The 19892-nt window shown below is 41.9% G+C and overlaps 1 protein-coding gene across 1 annotated transcript in view; it reads right to left on the bottom strand.

Moving 5' to 3' along the window:
* Positions 1-2209: 2209 nt before the first annotated feature.
* LOC137657346 (inactive tyrosine-protein kinase 7-like) overlaps positions 2210-19892 on the bottom strand; it is a 212883-nt gene continuing 195200 nt past the window's right edge. Inside the window, exons 16-20 of the mRNA XM_068391682.1 lie at positions 18303-18452; positions 16765-16875; positions 9395-9553; positions 4487-4630; positions 2210-4209 (exon numbers count right to left, since the gene is read on the bottom strand). Of these exons, the coding sequence (XP_068247783.1) occupies positions 4054-4209; positions 4487-4630; positions 9395-9553; positions 16765-16875; positions 18303-18452 (720 nt within the window). The 3' untranslated portion in view covers positions 2210-4053. The remainder of the gene's footprint in view (positions 4210-4486; positions 4631-9394; positions 9554-16764; positions 16876-18302; positions 18453-19892) is intronic.

Genomic DNA, 19892 nt, shown 5'->3' with positions numbered 1-19892 from the left:
TGTTTTGGCTCATTTTGATGCATCTTTACCTACTATGCTTCAAACTGACGCATCCAAGTTGCATGGTATGGGGTTTGTTTTGCTGCAACAGCATGGAGAGACTTGGAAGCTCATCCAGTGTGGATCCAGGTTTTTAACGGATGCGGAAACTAGGTATGCCGTAATTGAGATTGAGATGGCTGCTGTACTTTGGGCAGTGAGGAAATGCAGTGTTTACTTGGCTGGTTTGCCTTATTTTGACCTGGTAGTAGACCATCGACCACTTGTTCCTATTCTCAATTCAAAACTTCTTGGAGAAATAGAAAATCCTCGACTGCAGCGTATGAGAATGAAACTCTGCAGATTTACTTTTGCTGCACGGTGGCAAAGTGGGAAATGTCACAGCATGCCGGATGCACTCTCTTGTTCACCAGTTCAGAGCCTTGTTGAGGACAATGATGTGCTGGATGATGCAGATCCATTGCATGCTGCTGTTGTATTGTCTTTATTAGCTACTTGTGAGGAGGGCATAAGGTTAGCACCTCTACGGGACCAGACGCTGGATAAGATTCGTGATGCTTCTGCACATGATGGTGAATATCTGTCATTAAGAGATGTAATAATGAAAGGATTTCCAGATCATAAGCATAGCTTACCAGAAGAGTTGCGAGCATACTGGGGAATTCGGGACATGCTGGCCGTGGATGATGGTTTGATAGTTTATGGACCTAGACTTATCATACCTCGCAGCCTGCGTAGCGAAACTTTGCGGTGTCTACATGATGCTCACCAAGGAGTAGACCGCACCAAGCGTCGAGCACGCCAGACTATATACTGGCCAGGGATTGACAGGGACATTGAGAACATAGTGACGTCTTGTTCTCGCTGCCGAGAGCTGTTACCAAGTCAGCGGAATGAGCCTTTGATGCAGGAAGACTTGCCAAGCAGAGTATTTGAGTCCGTGTCTGCTGATTATTTTCATATCTCTGGCAAGACATTTCTTGTGTACGTTGATCGCCTGTCAGGTTGGCCGTATGTATCTTCGTGCAATGGATCAGCTTCTGCAGCTCAACTAATTAGTTTGTTGAGGCCAATCTTTTCAGACACTGGTGTGCCTGTAGTACTGAAAACGGATGGAGGACCGCAGTTCGCTTCATCAACATTGCGGCGTTTCCTTGCTCGATGGGGGGTGGAACACCGCGTGACATCGCCCTATAATCCAAAAGCAAATGGTCATGCTGAAGCTACCGTGAAGATTATCAAGAAGTTGATTTTGACGACCACAGGAAATGGCAAGCTGGATGAGGATGAGTTCGCAAGAGGGCTTCTTGAGCTCAGGAATACTCCACGGGCGGACGGTAGATCTCCAGCGCAAATCTTGTTTGGACATCCTTTGCGTTCCAGGATTCCGGCTCATCATCGTTCATTTGCAAAGGAATGGCAACGTACAGCTGACGAATGTGACATACAGGCTAAGTACCTTCGGCAGCAGGCAAAGGAACGGTATGATGCCACTGCTAGACCACTCTCTAAGCTGAACCTTGGTATGTACGTGGATCTACAAGACCCTAAGACAAAGCGATGGGATAAACCAGGAGTTGTTGTCGGAATTGGCACGAGGAGGGATTACCTCGTGAAGACTGGGAGTGGGCGCATCTATTGGAGAAATCGGAGGTTCCTACGACCTCATCACCCTTTCTTGCCAGGAGACATTATTTCTCCACCTATCTCAGTGTTGGGTGGCGAAGCTTCAGGATATGGAGATCGTAGATCACCTGCAACATCACCTAAGCCTGATACTCAGTTATCAGTTGCCTTACCCGTACGACGTAGTGGACGTCAGACACGGGCACCAGAGCGTTTAGAAATAAGATGGGACTCGAAATCATATACTAAATAAGGACCTTAAGATGCCAGGTATCCTTGTATTGCACCTGCCATCTTGGGGGGAGGTGTGAGATTGCTAACTACACTTTGGTGTAATTGGTTGTATAACTACGTACTGTATTTATGCGTAACAATGTATTTATTATAATTGTACCTTTTACTCAAACTGTTGAGTACTGTAATTATTACTGTTATTACTGTTTACCTATTACTGAAATCTACAATGTATATTTAGTTTCTGTTAAGCTGCCATACAGTTAAGTTTACATAATATATGAAATAACGAAATCTGTGTTCTCTCTTGCCCTGCCATGAAACAGAAATACAAAAAATTCAAGTACAGTACTCCTTATCAACAAAATGGACTCGTTAAGGCAAGAACTTCTCAAATATGTATTTTCAAATTAACCCAATCCTTTTGCATAACAGCCTGGTGCCACAATTTTTCTTAACATAAGAGGTTTGCTCTGTAATGATTACTCTTAGATGAAACAGGACCACAGACCAGTTCAAAACACTTTGTAGACTACGTTTGTTTAGCTTTCATTTAAAAGCTATATAACAGTCTCATGAGAGGAAATAAAATTTCCTTAATGTATATCTTTGAAACCAACAATTGCTTTACTGGATGTCTTATTATAGTTTCCTCTCAAGTAAATATATAGGACAATAACAAATTGGAATGAGGAAAATTAGATTAAAGGTAAGAGTAACTTGTAAGAAGGAGGTACTTTAAAAATATATGTAGATGAAATACATCATGGTTAATCCTCCAAGAGACTGCATTAATGCATTTACCTAGGGTTTAAAGGCTACGCCTGAATAGCAGAGGCAAGGGACAGTGACATTGCCCTATTAAGCAGGGCAATGCCCTAGAAACTGACCATATATACATATGATCAGCACCCAAGCACCCTCTTCACCTAAGCTAGGACCAAAGAGGGCCAGGCAATGGCTGCTGATGACTCAGCAGATAAGACCTATAGGCTACTCCAAATGCCCCATCCTTAGCTCACAAGGATGGTGAGGTTGCAATGACCAAAGGAACTAACAAGTTTGAGCAGGACTTGAACCCCAGTCTGGCAATCACCAGTCAGGGACGTTACCAGTTTGGCCACCATAACCCTTTACTATTTAAGTGTGGTAACCATGTTAGATACCAGATCTGATTTAGGTTGCTGCATTATGAAACTTGAGAAATTTAGATCCAAGCTTAGCAATGACAGATTTCACACTTTCATAAAATATCAAAACCAACTTCTAATGGGAAACCATACTGTACATGATTTATGAACCCAAAATCAGTCTAGGGTTACCAAATTGTGGAAATCCCTTGTGGAGAGAGAGAGAGAGAGAGAGAGAGAGAGAGAGAGAGAGAGAGAGAGAGAGAGAGAGAGAGAGAGAGAGACTTGAACAAGAGATGATGAGAAATTTCCAAGTTTATGTAGATGAGCATGTATGTACCTGTGCTAGGAAGTGTGAGTCTATAAAAATATAAATAGAAAACCACTCTTAAAACAATTAAGCAACAACAAACTAATCTAAACTAAACTTTCACACATATGGTCCAGAAATAAACTTTCAAGCTAAAAATAATAGGGAATGTATTCCTCTCACTTAAAAGTAAATTATCACAATTGTTTTCAGTCATGAAAATCACTACAGCTACTGATTAAAAGCACAACAAAATCCTTAACAAAAGCTTCATGTTCAATTAACCTTAATCTCAAAGGTTCACAGCCAATGCATACAGAAGTAACCATATAAATGTACAAGTATTTCTTTTAGACAAATTTCATTTGGTCCCCATGTTTCCTGAGTAACCAAAATATATTTAGAAATCACTAAAGACTAAATTTCTAAGTTTGGTGAATTTAGTACCGAGTACCATACCATGTATGATAATTTTAATAATCTTCCAGATTCTAATGGACATTCACCTTGCAAACCCTTCTCATGAGGTTGCACAAAACTAGCCATTTCATTCAACTTACTCAGATTTCCTAACAACTTTCCATCAAAACAATAAATTTAAAGGAACTCCAAGATAAAGGATGCCCTTTAAAAGAGAGTCGTAGTCCCGATGAAAAGAAAAAAAAAATGGCTTGTAATAATACTACTAACCAATAAATTCATGCTCCATGCATGGCAGTGGAAAAGAAATACTCTGGATAAGAAGAAAAATTGTCAAGTCATTGCTGTCAGTGTTTCCACAACTGTAATAATGGATGGTCTGATTTTTGGTGAGAGTCTCCAGCAACTCTCAAGTAGATTTACCAAGTCAGCTGGAGTTCTGGGCGGTGCAGAGCAGTGCAGTTCACCAGATTCTGCAGCACTTATAACCTGGAAAAATCCAACCATTACTGAGGGAACTATTTGCATCATATTTAGTTTTTTGTTAGAAATGTTTGACATACTCCCTAAGAAAATTATCAGAAAGGTCATTAACTTGGTAAGAATTCCGTCACAAAATAAAAGGACTGCATTTATGCAACAAAAGAGCAATACAAAGATAATTACAGTAAAATACAGGTGCACTTTTATGAATTTGGAGCTGTTAATAGTCTGAATCATTCACAAATGATGCCTGTAATCTAGCAATATCTTATAAGTAATTTACCTGATGATCTGGGAGATCTGAATGAGGGATATCAGCTTGAGTTAAAAGCTCCCAAGCTAGCCATGCCCATGAAAAGACAGAACTCTTCATGCTGTACTCCTCTTCTATCAAAGCTTCTGGGGCTAACCATCTAACAGGTAGTACCTAAAAAATACATATTGTAAGGAAAAAAAGAAATTTCAATAAAATTTGCTACCTCTACTCACATGATGTTCATATTGCTTTTCTCTGGAATTTTGGTTTTATCAACATTTACCTATATAACTAAAAATAATTTCAGTTCTCTTTCCTTTCATTAGACTTATGCCTCTAGTAAAGTAATGAGACACTAGTAGTTAATGACAACCACTGATCTCTAGCCAAGTCACAGGTCCATAGTCATTTCAGTCTGGAAATTGATACTATTCCCTATCCTAGACACATGTCAGTATGGAGGAGGGTGAACTTGTATATGAACATCAGGAAAATATAGAAATAAATTTACTCATTAAATTCCGTCGATTTCTATGAACCCCCACTGATGTTCATATTGCAGACCCCCATACACTTATAGAGGTGAGTTACCAGTGAAGGAAAGATATAGGTCAGACTGAATACACCTGTAGTTTTAATATGGTAAAATAATCAAGTCAACTCATGTAATGTAGATTATTAGTAACAACCATCTCAAAATACATTTTGAGATACATGAATCTAGAAAAAAAAAAAAATCAACAAAATCCAAAAATTTCATCAGACCACATTATTAGAGAAATGCACAAACAAGATATCACTGGGTAGATTTTCAGTGAGATCGAATGACTCTCAAACAGCATCAAAAAAGAGAGAGAGCCACTCAGGAACAATTACCCAACATTCAAAACCATAATATCTTCTTGACACCTCAAGCCATCAACTCTCCTTACAATTAAGGTGAAATTCGTTACTAATTCAAATGAATTTCATCTGTTTATTGTACTTCTTAGTGTTTTTAACATGGTTTTACACTTGTAAGACTTGTAAACTTCGTGTAAAAAAAGGAGGGTTATTTAGGGTTTTGAACAGATTAATCCCATTTACAGTACGTGACTTTGTATTTGGATATTATTATTAGTATTATTATTACGTATTATTATTATTATTATCATCATTATTATTATCATTTGCTAAGCTACAACCCTAGTTGGAAAAGCAGGATGCTATAAGCCCAGGGGCTCTAACAGGGAAAATAGCTCAGAGAGAAGGAAGAGAAGAAAAAAATATTTTAAGAAGAGTAACTCCATTAAAATAAATATCTCCTATATAAACTATAAAAACTTTAACACAACAAGAGGAAGAGAATTAAGATAGAATAGTGTGCCCAAGTGCACCCTCAAGCAAGAGAACTCTAACCCAAGACAGTGGAAGACCACGGTACAGAGGTTATGGCACTACCGAAGATTAGAAAACAATGGTTTGATTTTGAAGTGTCCTTCTCCTAGAAGAGCTGCTTACCATAGCTAAAGAGTCTCTTCTACCCTTACAAAGAGGAAAGTGGCCACTGAACAATTACAGTGCAGTAAGAAGAATTGTTTGGTAATCTCAGTGTTGTCCGGTATATGAGACAGGAGAAAATGTAAAGAATAGGCCAGACTATTCGGTGGGTGTGAGAGTCTATAGGCAAAGGGAAAATGAACCGTAACCAGAGAGAAGGATCCAATGTACTAATGTCCGGCCAGTCAAAAGACCCCATAACTCTTTAGCGGTAGCATCTCAACCGGTGGCTGGTGCCCAGGCCAACCTACTACCTTTAAAACTCAATTTGTGCTTGAATGGCCTTCTTGAACTAATCAAATTTGAACTCTAAAGTTTTACTATACTGTACAGAATACCAATGGGTCAGTAGTCATATTGAACTACAAAATAAAGTAATGATAATAACAATGCTATCAGGTTAAAACAGTTGAATTGGTGGAACTTCAAAAGTAAATCTTGTAGCAACTGCTTTATTTCTATACAGTAATCCTACCTTGAAGTTCATATTACTTCTCTCTGGAAGCTTGTTTGTATTAATTTTTACCCCTTAAAACTAAAAAAAAAAACGTTTTTCCTTCAACAAGCTTAGGCCACTAGTCTAGTGTTGGGATAATCTAGCAGCTAATGACAATAACCTAAGTTTGGATAGACCATACCTTCTTTTGTCTTTCACTCTCTACATCATACTTGCTTCACCAAGTCAGTTACAGTACTAGTATTTGTGTAAATTCTCCAAATATTGGCTATCCAGGATTCCAATGGATGTCTTTGCCTGGGTTTGTAATAACTACTGCATAGATTGGAACTTTTAATTTGGTTACTGTGAACAAACGTAAAAAAAAAAAAAATAACTATTAACTTAAAGCTAAATCTGATAAAGACAGTTAGCTGTTTATAGCAGGGAAGATGACTGTAATCCACCTCCAGGCTTCAAAAGTTCTTTTCTATCTTGTTTCTTTAGTGTAATCTCACAGTCTTCATGCTAGGCAGAAGCATACACCAGCCTGCCCAGTTTCAGACCCTAGCCTAACTCCTCAGTGTTTGCCTTGCGGTTCTTGTACACCATTTAGTAAGAACCCTGAGCCTCTCTTTAGAGCCTCAAATTCTATATTTACTTATTTTTTTTTTCTTCTGTGCAAACCCTTGCTTTTCCATAACTTAGTCTGCTCTACTCAAACAGTAGATCTCGAGGCAAAAGACTGAGCTGTTAGTCTAAATCCTAATATTCCCCCATTCAATGAAATGACGACTCATAAACTACCTTTTATTTCATATCTGAATGGCGAGGCATATAGAATCATTCTCTTATCTGTCCAGAAGGATCAGGCATTCTATAACGAATGAACTAACTGATCGATGCGTTATGTTTCGGATAACACTAATTTTTGGATTGTTATATCCCTCCACACAATGTAATAGATGATCATGAGCAACCTCTTGATAGATATTTTATTTAAGAAATACGTAATTCCTGTAGAACGGGGAAAGATTTTAAAATAATTCTTTTAAAGCTATAAAAGGTGTACGTTTGAATTATGTTGCAAATGGAGAGTGAAACGGTCTCATACACAATCAACCTCTAACTCTTCTTCTGTATCTATAGAATTGGTAGACAGGATCCTCATATCCCTCTCCTCGCTTAAGTAGGCTCCTAAGATCAACCACTTTCAACTATGTTCTCAAAGTGAAATATCGTTTAGTTCTTGTAGATATTTTAAAAAAACTTTAAAACTTCAAAGGAACATTCAAATCATGATTCAGGTGCAAGTGACCAAGCCTTAGTAGGCTCAAACACTAGAACCTCTCAGTTTAATATTCTATCTATCTACCATGGCACTTTCCCCAATTTTGGGATGTAGCCAACATAAAAAAGAAGAACGAAAGTGGATCTTATTTTGCACTGTTTCTCTCTGCCTGATGAGGGACTTAGCCAAGTTTGGCTGGTAACTGCTAGGGTTCTAGAGATTACCTTCCCCTTTTTTCCACCTCAAATGAAGCTTCACATGCTGACTTCCGTACTGCCGCTACCTTAGCGGTCACCAAGGTGGCACAAGATCTTTTGCCTCTCACATATCTACCCTTCTGTCACCTAGGCTTTCTTCACTCCATCCATCCATCCAAATCTTGTCCTCTTTCTTGTGCTTCTCCCATCAAATCTTGCACTAATCACCTTCTTCAGCAGATGGCCATTTTCCATCCTCTCTACATGGCCAAACCACTACAATACATTCATATCCACTATAGCTGCTAAGACATTTGTCACACCTGTTCTCACATACCCTACTTTGTTTTTAACCCTATTCAATCAAGATACATCAGCCTTACTCCTCAGATACTTAATTTCAAACACATTCAATTTGTATCTTGGCCTCACTTTCATTTCCCACAACTCTGGTCCATACATCATAATTGGTAAAATCACTTTCTCATACAGAACTCTCGTTACATTCACCCCTAACCCACTATTCTTCACCACTGCCTTCACTGACCCAAACACTTTACATCCTTCAACTCTGTGATGTACATCAGCTTCCACTCCACCATTTGCAGCAGCAACAACAGAACCCAAATACTTAAACTAATCTATTTCAAGTAACTCTCCATTCAATATGACATTCAATCTAGCACCACCTTCCCTTCTCGGGCATCTCATAACCTTACTCTTACCCACATTAACTTGCTACTTCCTTCTCTAACACACCACTCCAAATTTTATCCCTAATCGACACAGCTTCTCCAAGTCTGCAACAAATACAGTATCATCTGCAAATAACAACTGATTCACATCCCATTCATGGTCACTCGCATCTATCAGTTTTAATCCTTGACCAAACACGCACGCATTCACCTCTCTTAAAGCTCCATCAACAAACAAATTGAACAACCATGGTTGCGACACACGTCGCTGTCTTAGCCCCACTCTCACTGGAAACCACTCACTCACTTCATTTTCTATCCTACCACACACTTTACTGCCTATGTATAAACTTCACTGCTTGCAACAGCCTTCCACCTGTTCCATATAACCACATCACATTCCACATGAGTTTCTCCAGATCCATAAATGCAACATTTACCTCCTGATACTTTAATTGCTAGCAAAGCCGAAATTTGCTATAAGAAATGGATGAGTACTGGCAGCTGGAGCATAATACCTTGCGTGTCAATTGATTAAAATGTGAACACCATTTCATTGTCTAAGCCTACTGGTTACTTTTAGGAAACTGATTGTGGATTAGTAAGCATGCCTTACTGTATTTGCATTCAATTTTGACAGCTGTTCTGGTTTTTGTAGGACATTTGGTTGTTAAGAGGGTATCTGATGTAGTAATTTCTGCCTTATCAATTGATTAAATCATACAGCACTGATATAATTGAATTTTCTAAAATGAATCAAAGTATTGTAATATTTACCTGATTCCTGTAAGTACAATACTCTGCTGAGTAGGCATCACGTGTGAGTGCCGGAGAAGCTAGTTTGATTTGCAGTGTGGAGGTTATCAAACAATTCCTTGCTGCTATATCTCGATGAGTATAACGTCTTCCACTTAAAAACTCTAGACCTTGAGCTGCCTATAAAGCAAAATGGTTCGAAATAAGTATAAAAAATGGATTCCATATTCTACCCTGGTTTAGGGAAACGGAACCACGGACTCTGAACACCTGATTATGTCAGTTATGTTGTGAGTTATATACTCAAGATATATCCCAAATCTAGTCTTCCACTAAATCTGAAACACATGAGCTTCTATGAGAATTTTAAACTTAAAAACTAGACACAAGAACTAATATTTGTGCATATGAAATACTTCTTCATTTCAATATTGAAAAAATTTAGTTTTTCTATTGTAAAATCTTATATTTGTGAAAGATTGAGAATACAACTGTACTGATTAAGAAAGCAAGTTGCAAATTTGATAACCTTGCAAAATTATTTTGCAACTGATAAAAATATTTAGGCTTTGTTTTAACAAAAATTATTGCAAATATGTTATTTTTATTAATAAAATAAATTTTTGAATATACTTACCCGATAATCATGTAGCTGTCAACTCCGTTGCCCGACAGAATTCTATGGAGGGATACGCCAGCTATCACAATACTAGAAGGGGGTGTACTTACCAGCGCCACCTGTGGCCAGGTACTCAATCATTTGTTGTTGACACCTCCTCAATTATTCCTCGGTCCACTGGTTCTCTCTGGGGAGGAAAGGGAGGGTCGATTAAATCATGATTATCGGGTAAGTATATTCAAAAATTTATTTTATTAATAAAAATAACATTTTTCAATATTAAACTTACCCGATAATCATGTAGCTGATTCACACCCAGGGAGGTGGGTGAAAACCAGTGTACATGATTAAAGGATAGCTAAGTATCCCATATTTCATATAACAGTTATCTCAAATAACAATGAAATAAGTACCTGGTAAGGAAGTCGAATAGAACCGTTACTCTGCCTTTTATTTAAAGTTCGTCTTCCTTACTGAGCGCAGCGTTCCTCTTGGAGGCTGAATCAACCCAAAGGTGCCAAAGTACAAGGGGTTGCAACCCTACTAAAGGACCTCTACCAAACCTTTAACCCAGGCGCTTCTCAAGAATGAATAGACCACCCGCCAAATCCAAGGATGCGGAAGGATTCTTAGCCTACCGTAACAACCATAAAAACAACAATAAAAGTATTCAAGAGAAAGGTTAAAAAGGTTATGGGATTAAGGGAATGTAGTGGCTGAGCCCTCACCTACTACTGCACTCGCTGCTACGAATGGTCCCAGGGTGTAGCAGTTCTCGTAAAGAGACTGGACATCTTTCAGATAAAATGATGCAAACACTGACTTGCTCCTCCAATAGGTTGCATCCATAATGCTCTGCAGAGAACGGTTTTTATTAAAGGCCAACGAAGTAGCTACAGCTCTTACTTCGTGGGTCCTTACCTTCAGCAATGCAAGGTCTTCCTCCTTTAAGTGAGAATGTGCTTCTCTGATCAGAAGCCTTATATAGTACGAAAGCCCATTCTTGGACATGGGTCTCGAGGGTTTCTTGATGGCACACCATAAGGCTTCTGACTGTCCTCGAATAGGTTTAGACCTCTTCAGATAATATTTGAGAGCTCTGACAGGGCAAAGAACTCTCTCTAGTTCGTTACCTACCATGTTGGAGAGGCTAGGTATTTCGAACGATCTAGGCCAAGGACGTGAAGGAAGCTCGTTCTTTGCTAGGAATCCAAGCTGAAAAGAACATGTTGCAGATTCGGTTGTGAAACCAATATTCTTGCTGAAGGCATGAACCTCACTGACTCTCTTAGCTGTTGCAAGGCAAACGAGAAAAGCAGTCTTGAGGGTAAGATCCTTGAAGGAAGCTGACTGGAGAGGTTCGAACCTAGATGTCATAAGGAACCTTAAGACTACGTCTAGATTCCAGCCTGGAGTGGAAAGACGACGTTCTTTAGACGTCTCAAAAGACTTGAGAATGTCTTGAAGGTCCTTGTTGGAAGACAGGTCCAAACCCCTGTGGCGGAGAACTGAGGCCAACATGCTCCTATATCCTTTAATCGTAGGTGTTGAAAGGGATCTCTCATTCCTAAGATGAAGAAGGAAGTCAGCTATTTGGATCACAGAGGTATTGGTAGAGGATATTGAAGTGGCTCTACACCAGCTTCGGAAGACCTCCCACTTAGACTGGTAGACTCTACGAGTGGAAATTCTTCTAGCTCTGGCAATCGCACTGGCTGCCTCCTTCGAAAAGCCTCTAGCTCTAGCGAATCTTTCGACAGTCTGAAGGCAGTCAGTTGAAGAGCGTGGAGGTTTGGGTGCAACCTGTCTACGTGTGGTTGACGTAGAAGGTCCACTCTTAGAGGTAGAGTCCTGGGGAAGTCGACTAGCCATTGAAGTACCTCTGTGTACCATTCTCTTGCAGGCCAAAGGGGAGCAACCAGCGTCAGCCGTGTCCCTTCGTGTGAGACGAATTTCTGCAGAACTTTGTTTATTATCTTGAACGGAGGGAATGCGTACAGGTCGAGATGGGACCAGTTCAGAAGAAAAGCATCCACATGAACCGCTGCAGGGTCTGGAACAGGGGAACAATAAAGCGGAAGTCTCTTGGTGATGGAGGTGGCAAACAGATCTATGGTAGGTTGACCCCACAAGGTCCAAAGTCTGTTGCACACACTCTTGTGGAGGGTCCATTCCGTGGGAATGACCTGATTCCTTCTGCTGAGGCGATCCGCTGAAACATTCATATCGCCCTGGATGAACCTCGTGACCAGTGTGAGGTTTAGACCTCTTGACCAAATGAGGAGGTCCCTTGCGATCTCGTAAAGGCTCCTCGAATGGGTCCCTCCTTGCTTGGAGATGTAAGCCAAGGCTGTGGTGTTGTCTGAATTCACCTCCACCACTTTGCCTAGCAGGAGGGACTCTAAGTTCAACAGGGCAAGATGAACTGCTAACAGTTCCTTGCAGTTGATGTGGAGTAATCCTTGTTCCTTGTTCCATACTCCTGAGCATTCCCGTCCGTCCAAGGTCGCACCCCAGCCCGAGTCCGATGCATCCGAGAAGAGATGAAGATGGGGGGTCTGGATGGCCAATGATAGACCCTCCTTGAGAAGGAGATTGTGCTTCCACCACAGGAGAGTGGTCTTCATCTCTTGGTTGATAGGGATAGAGACTGCTTCTAGAGTCGAGCCCTTGTCCCAATGAGCCGCAAGATGGAATTGAAGAGGGCGGAGGTGGAGTCTCCCTAGCTCGACAAACAGGGCCAGTGATGAGAGGGTCCCTGTGAGACTCATCCACTGTCTCACTGAGCAATTGCTCCTCTTCAGCATGCTCATGATGCACTCTAGGGCTTGGTTTATCCTGGGGGCCGATGGAAAAGCCCGAAAATCCCGACTCTGAATCTCCATTCCCAGGTACACAATGGATTGGGAGGGAATGAGTTGAGATTTCTCTATATTGACTAATAGACCTAGGTCTCTGATTAGATCTAAAGTCCAAGAGAGGTTCTCCAGACAACGACGACTCGTGGAGGCTCTCAACAGCCAGTCGTCTAGGTAGAGGGAGGCTCTGATGTTCGATAAGTGCAGGAATTTCGCTACATTCCTCATCAGATGAGTAAAGACCATAGGAGCTGTGCTTAGGCCAAAACACAGGGCTTGGAACTGATAGACAACCTTTCCGAAAACGAATCTCAGGAAAGGTTGGGAGTCTGGATGAATGGGAACGTGAAAGTATGCATCTTTCAAGTCCAACGAGACCATCCAGTCCTCCTGTCTGACCGCTGCTAAGACCGACTTGGTCGTCTCCATTGTGAACGTCTGCTTGGTGACATACTCGTTGAGAGAGCTGACGTCCAGCACCGGTCTCCAACCTCCTGTCTTCTTGGCCACAAGAAAGAGACGGTTGTAGAAGCCCGGGGATTGATGGTCCCGGACTATAACCACTGCCTTCTTCTGCACAAGTAGCGACACCTCATGTTGCAATGCTAGCCTCTTGTCCTCTTCTTTGTAGTTGGGAGAGAGGTTGATGGGCGATGTGGTCAGAGGCGGTTTGAGGCAGAATGGAATCCTGTAACCGTACCTCAGCCAACTGACAGACTGTGCGTCTGCACCTCTCTTCTCCCAGGCTCGCCAGAAGATCTTGAGTCTGGCTCCTACTGTTGTCTGGAGAATCTGAGAGTCAGTTCTTTCCCTTAGATGTCCTGGGTCCTTTCCTAGACTTGCTCCTGTGAGAGTCTGGACGGGAGCTTCCTCGGCTGGGGGCTCTACCACGAAAGGGCGGTATGAACCTCGTAGCCGGGGTATCAGCCACTGGGGAGCGATAAGTCTTGGGGACAGAGGTGGTAACCTTAGACTTACGAGCCGATGAGGCTACAAGATCGTGCGTGTCCTTCTGTATCAGGGCAGCCGACAAGTCCTTAACTAGCTCCTCGGGAAAGAGGAACTTTGAGAGTGGAGCAAAAAGGAGTTGTGACCGTTGGCACGGTGTAATGCTGGCGGAGAGGAAGGTACACAGTTGTTCCCTTTTCTTCAACACCCCTGATACAAATAACGACGCTAGCTCACCCGATCCATCTCTGATGGCCTTATCCATGCAGGACATAATTAGCATGGCAGAATCTTTGTCCGCAGGAGAGGTTTTCTTGCTGAGGGCTCCCAGGCACCAGTCGAGAAAGTTAAACATTTCAAAAGCTCTGAACAACCCTTTCAGAAGATGATCCAGGTCTGAGAAGGTCCAACAAACCTTCGAGCGTCTCATCGCAGTCCTCCGAGGCGAGTCCACCAGACTTGAGAAGTCAGCCTGGGCAGAGGCAGGTACTCCCAAGCCTGGTGCTTCCCCTGTGGCATACCAAACGCAACCTTTCGAAGCGAGCTTCGTTGGAGGGAACATGAAGGAAGTCTTGCCAAGGTGTTGTTTAGACTGAAGCCACTCCCCTAAGATCCTTAAAGCCCTCTTGGAGGATCTAGCTAGGACAAGCTTAGTATAGTTGGACTTGGCTTGTTGTACGCCCAGCGAAAACTCAGATGGAGGAGAGCGGGGAATAGCAGAGACGAAGTGGTCTGGGTAAATCTCCCTGAGTAGAGCCAAGACCTTTCGAAAATCAATAGACAATGGAGAAAGCTTAGACTCTTCCACGTCTGATGAGGGATCAAGGTGTGCCTCCTCATCATCCGACACTTCATCAGCAGAGGGTAGCGAAGCGATCGGACCAGAATGCTGAACCGCAGAGTCAGAACGGGTAGGAACAATAACAGAGGTTTCCTCATCCTGAGGGAAAACCTGAGGCTCAGACTGCATAGGCTGAACAACAGACGAAGCAGAAGGCAGGCGCATGGGTGAAGGAGGTTGACTCCTAGCAAGAGTTGAACCCAAGGATTGCACAAGCTGAGCGGAGGACGGAGGCGGAGTAGTCCGTTCCTGTTCCTGTGAGATGAGTGGAGCATGAAGAGGTTGAGGCTGCGCAGAACAAGGTAAAGTTCTCGCAAGCTGAGGCTCCTGAGGCGCAAGTCCAGGGTGTAGAGGAGCTTGCCTAGAGGAGGGTTGAGCTCGCTGCAGCGATGGTTGAGCAGACAGACTCACGGAGGGGAGAGGTTGTTGTACCCCAACCGAGAGTTGCACCACTGGTGGAGCAGCAAGGGGAGGCGGAGGAAGAGTGGAATAACTCTCCTGATCCCAAAGCAAGGGTTGCCTTAAAGAAGGCTGAGGCTGAACAACACTGGGAACAGCGAACTCCGAAAGTGGCTCAACATCGTACGCCTGGCAGATGGTGCTGCGACCAGGCGGAGCAGGTGCAGGCTGGGCGAGCACAGGCGGAGCGAGAACAGGTAGAGGGAGTGTAGGCGGAGGAGGAGGTGCAACACTCTCAGCCCGACACTCACGCATCAAGTCCGAAAGCTGAGCTTGCATGGACTGAAGCAGGGTCCACTTGGGGTCGGCAGAAACGATAACAGACTGAGGTAAAGTCACAGTCGGGCTCTGTTTAGGCAGAACCTTACTCCTCTTGGGCGGAGTACAGTCGACCGATGACTGAGGCGAGTCAGAGCTGAGCCAATGACTGCAACCTGGCTGAGCACTCGCTGACTGAACTCTACGTTTAAGCGGTCTCGAGACCTGAGACCAACGTTTCTTCCCTGCATGTTGATCAGCGGACGAGAAGACGGGCTCAATCGTCTGCAGGTGGGAGTGACGGTCTAAGGAAGACACGCCCGCAACCACCGAGGATAATTCTGTGCGCCTAACAAGGCCTGTCGAACCCTTAAGCCCTTCGACATTGCTTCTCCCCTGGGCATGGGAGCTTGCAAGAGGTCCCGGACTGGGAGGACGACTGGCTCGCACAGAAAAATCCTCACGCACCACACTGGCACCACTAGCACTTGGCACTGCACCGACACTAGCACTCGTCACAGCACTGGCACTATTTCCACCCACTGCACTCTTGACCTTCAGTTCTTTAACCTCGGCCATCAGAGACTTATGGTCACTTACCACTGATTCTACTTTATCTCCTAAAGCCTGAATAGCACGCAAAACAATTGACATATCAGGCGGAGGGCACACAGTAGGTTCGGGGGTAGCCACTACAGGGGTAGGAAAAGGTAGGGGATCATGAGGTGAGGAAAACATAGAAGAGTGAGAAGAACTTCTCCTAACTCTACCTCTCTCTAACTTAGATGAATATTTTAAAAGACGGACAAATTCCAATTCCGAAAGTCCGGTGCACTCCTCACATCGATTTTCTAATAGACAGGGCCTGTCCCTACAGTCAGAACAAGCGGTGTGAGGATCTACCGAGGCCTTCGGAATACGCCTATTGCAAGACCTACATCGTCTATGGGAGGGGGCTTGCGAAACGTCAGACATCTTGTTTCAAAGAGTTAGCCAAAGGGTGATCCAAAAACAAGCAAAAATTCATTAACCGTTAACCAGTATTATATAAAAGCTATCTAGCTAATATAAAAAGGATTCCAGTAAAGCGACAGCCGTTAATCTAAGAGAATACTTCACCAAATATCCATGAATAAACTCGAAGACCATAAGCGTATCCCAGAACGTCTAGCCGGAAGCACGACAGGAATAATTGAGGAGGTGTCAACAACAAATGATTGAGTACCTGGCCACAGGTGGCGCTGGTAAGTACACCCCCTTCTAGTATTGTGATAGCTGGCGTATCCCTCCATAGAATTCTGTCGGGCAACGGAGTTGACAGCTACATGATTATCGGGTAAGTTTAATATTGAAAAATAAAAATTACTCAATGTTGATATTAAAATGTTTTTATAAACAACCGAATTACCTGCAAAGCAAGGCTCAGGCACTGCGGGTAAGTAAGAGGGGGTGGTCTTAAACTCCCAAGAGGTCTTGGAGACTCTTTCCTTGTTGCTAAAAGGAACTGCTTTAGGTCACCCTGAAACAGTATTAAAAAATTCCCTACATAGTAAAATTTTAATGAGGTACGATGTCTGAACATCACAGATAAAAGATTTAGAGCAAATATTCATTACCTCAAAATCAAATATGAATGAAAAACTAAGACATGGTTCTCGTTCTAATCATAGCAGTTTCTGAATGCATATACTGTAAATCTAAGGCTGGAATCACATAGGAAGTGATGTGAACCGCATGACAGAAGATCCGAAAGGTATCACGCGTAAAAGCTAGAGTGGTAATAAAGATCTTTGCCGGCTGTGTCATATAGGACGTAACGACATATCAAGAACAGAAAACGTGTGTAGCTATGTGTCGACCAAAAGTGAACCTGTTCACTTTTTGTGTTGCATGTCGGGCAAACTGTGTTTTTCAGCAGCAGTTTTCATTTACTTGAATAGTAAAATTTCATGATGATTTTTAAAAAATTATACATTGTGATTAACCTGGTATTTTTTTTATTTCTTTAAATATTTTTTTTATTTCTTTAAATAAAAATAAAATTTCTATAGGCATATTCTTTAAAAATTACTGTGTGTTTAAGCTGCTGTCATGTGTTTTTATTTATATAAATAAGAATATAATTCAATCATGATTAGAAAAAATACTAAACACTTTGTTTTCAACCTGCTGTTATGAATTTTGCATCTTCAAATAAAATTTTACGATTTAGAAAAAAAAAAAAAATTGTTCAACCTGCTGTGTGTTATTTTGGCATTAAATATTGCTTTGGTGATGTTGTTTTGTGTGTGTGTTTTGTTGTTGTGTTCTTTGTTACTATTTCTGCTGTTGCTAATAGGCTAAGCTTTAAAACTAATTCAAAACTCAACTGTGGATAAAGATTAATTTTTTTCTGTTGATATTGGTTTTTGCCAATACCCCAGATTGCAAATATGGAAGCAATATCGACTTCAGTTCCACCTAAGTCTTGTATGACATTTTTAAATGATCAAAAAAAATTTTTTTTTTATCATATCACACCAGTAAGTAGTTTTTTTTTTTTTTTTATTAAATTCTCCTTTTCTATTCTTCACAAGAAAATACTAACGGCAGCAACAGTATTTTTTTTTATCTCTGCTCCTTCAATAAAACTAATGCAACATCAGCCAAGGAATCCATTGTATCAATTGACAAACGTGAGCACATGCTTACACCTATGCGACAGGGTGACATGTAGTGCGAGATGTCTCACATTTCGGTGCTTCCGTACCTCGTGTCGTGTCACTTCCTATGTGATTCTGGCCTAACATACATAATTACAGTAGTTATATACACAGGTAGAATATACAGTAGCCAGAAATGAAAAATATTCAGGTATCTTTAGGAAGCATAAAGCTTTGATATAAAGACCAGATAGACAATGAATAAAGTATGAGTACCTAAAAATTAAATTTCATCAGTACATACCCAATCTGTATACTGGGTGACAAGAAGGTGAGGTGTGTGTGATGTACACATTCCTAGACTTGATACGACGTGAGGATGAGTAGGACCACTAAACATAGCTGCTTCTCTACAAACCTCAGCTAGCAAGTGGTCATCTCTTGTACTTACCACCTGGAAAAAAAAAAACATTTTTCTGTAATTGTTGAAACACTCAAGTACTATATAATGATATTGGGCAATAGCTATATTACCGAATTTACCATAAAAATTTACTAGTACATTGGTCTGAAATATTACATACATACCAAAGCCCTTCCCCCAATTTTGGGGGGTAGCCGGCATCAAACAAATGAAACAAAAAAGGGGACCTCTACTCTCTACGTTCCTCCCAGCCTGACAAGGGACTCAACCGAGTTCGGCTGGTACTGCTAGGGTACCACAGCCCACCCTCCCACATTATCCACCACAGCTGAAGCTTCATAACGCTGAATCCCCTACTGCTGCTACCTCTGCGGTCATCCAAGGCACCGGAGGAAGCAGCAAGGCCTACTGGAACTGCGTCACAATCGCTCGCCATTCATTGCTATTTCTAGCATGCACTCTTGCCTCTCTCACATCTATCCTCCTATCACTCCATCCATTCACCCAAACCTTGGCCTTCCTCTTGTACTTCTCCCATCAACTCTTGCATTCATCACCTTTAACAGAGCCATTTTCCATTCTCTCAACATGGCCAAACCACCTCAACACATTCATATCTACTCTAGCTGCTAACTCATTTCTTATACCCATTCTCACCCTCACTACTTCGTTCCTAAACCTATCTACTCGAGACACACCAGCCATACTCCTTAGACACTTCATCTCAAACACATTCAATTTCTGTCTCTCCGTCATTTTCATTCCCCACAACTCCGATCCATACATCACAGACAGTTGGTACAATCACTTTCTCATACAGAACTCTCCCAACCCTTTATTTTTTACTACTCCCTTAACTGCCCCCAAAACTTTGCATCCTTCATTCACTCTCTGATATACATCTGCTTCCACTCCACCATTTGCTGCAACAACAGACCCCAAGTACTTAAACTGATCCACCTCCTCAAGTAACTCTCCAATCAACATGACAATCAACATGACATTCAACCTCGCACCACCTTCCCTTCTTGTACATCTCGTAACCTTACTCTTACCCACATTAACTCTCAACTTCTTTCTCTTACACACTCTTCATAATTTTGTCACTAATCGGCCAAGCTTCTCTTCTGCGTCTGCAACCAGTACAGTATCATCCGCAAACAACAACGGATTTACCTCCCATTCATGGTCATTCTCGTCTACCAGTTTCAATCCTCGTCCAAGCACTCAAGCATTCACCTCTCTCACCACTCCATCAACATACAAGTTGAACAACCACGGCGACATCACGCATCCCTGTCTCAGCCCCACTCTCACCGAAAACCAAGCGATCACTTTATTTCATATCCTAACACATGCTTTACTACCTTTGTAGAAATATTAAATTAATTAAATTTACCTTTATTAGGCAATACATAAGGTTTGCGAAGTATTCTGTATACAGTACTATCCAACAATTTTGAGCAAAAT

This window comes from Palaemon carinicauda, chromosome 18 (assembly GCF_036898095.1).
Source record: "Palaemon carinicauda isolate YSFRI2023 chromosome 18, ASM3689809v2, whole genome shotgun sequence".
Taxonomy (NCBI): domain Eukaryota; kingdom Metazoa; phylum Arthropoda; class Malacostraca; order Decapoda; family Palaemonidae; genus Palaemon; species Palaemon carinicauda.
Note: the sequence above shows the minus strand (reverse complement) of the source record. Positions and strands in the feature narration are given on the sequence as shown.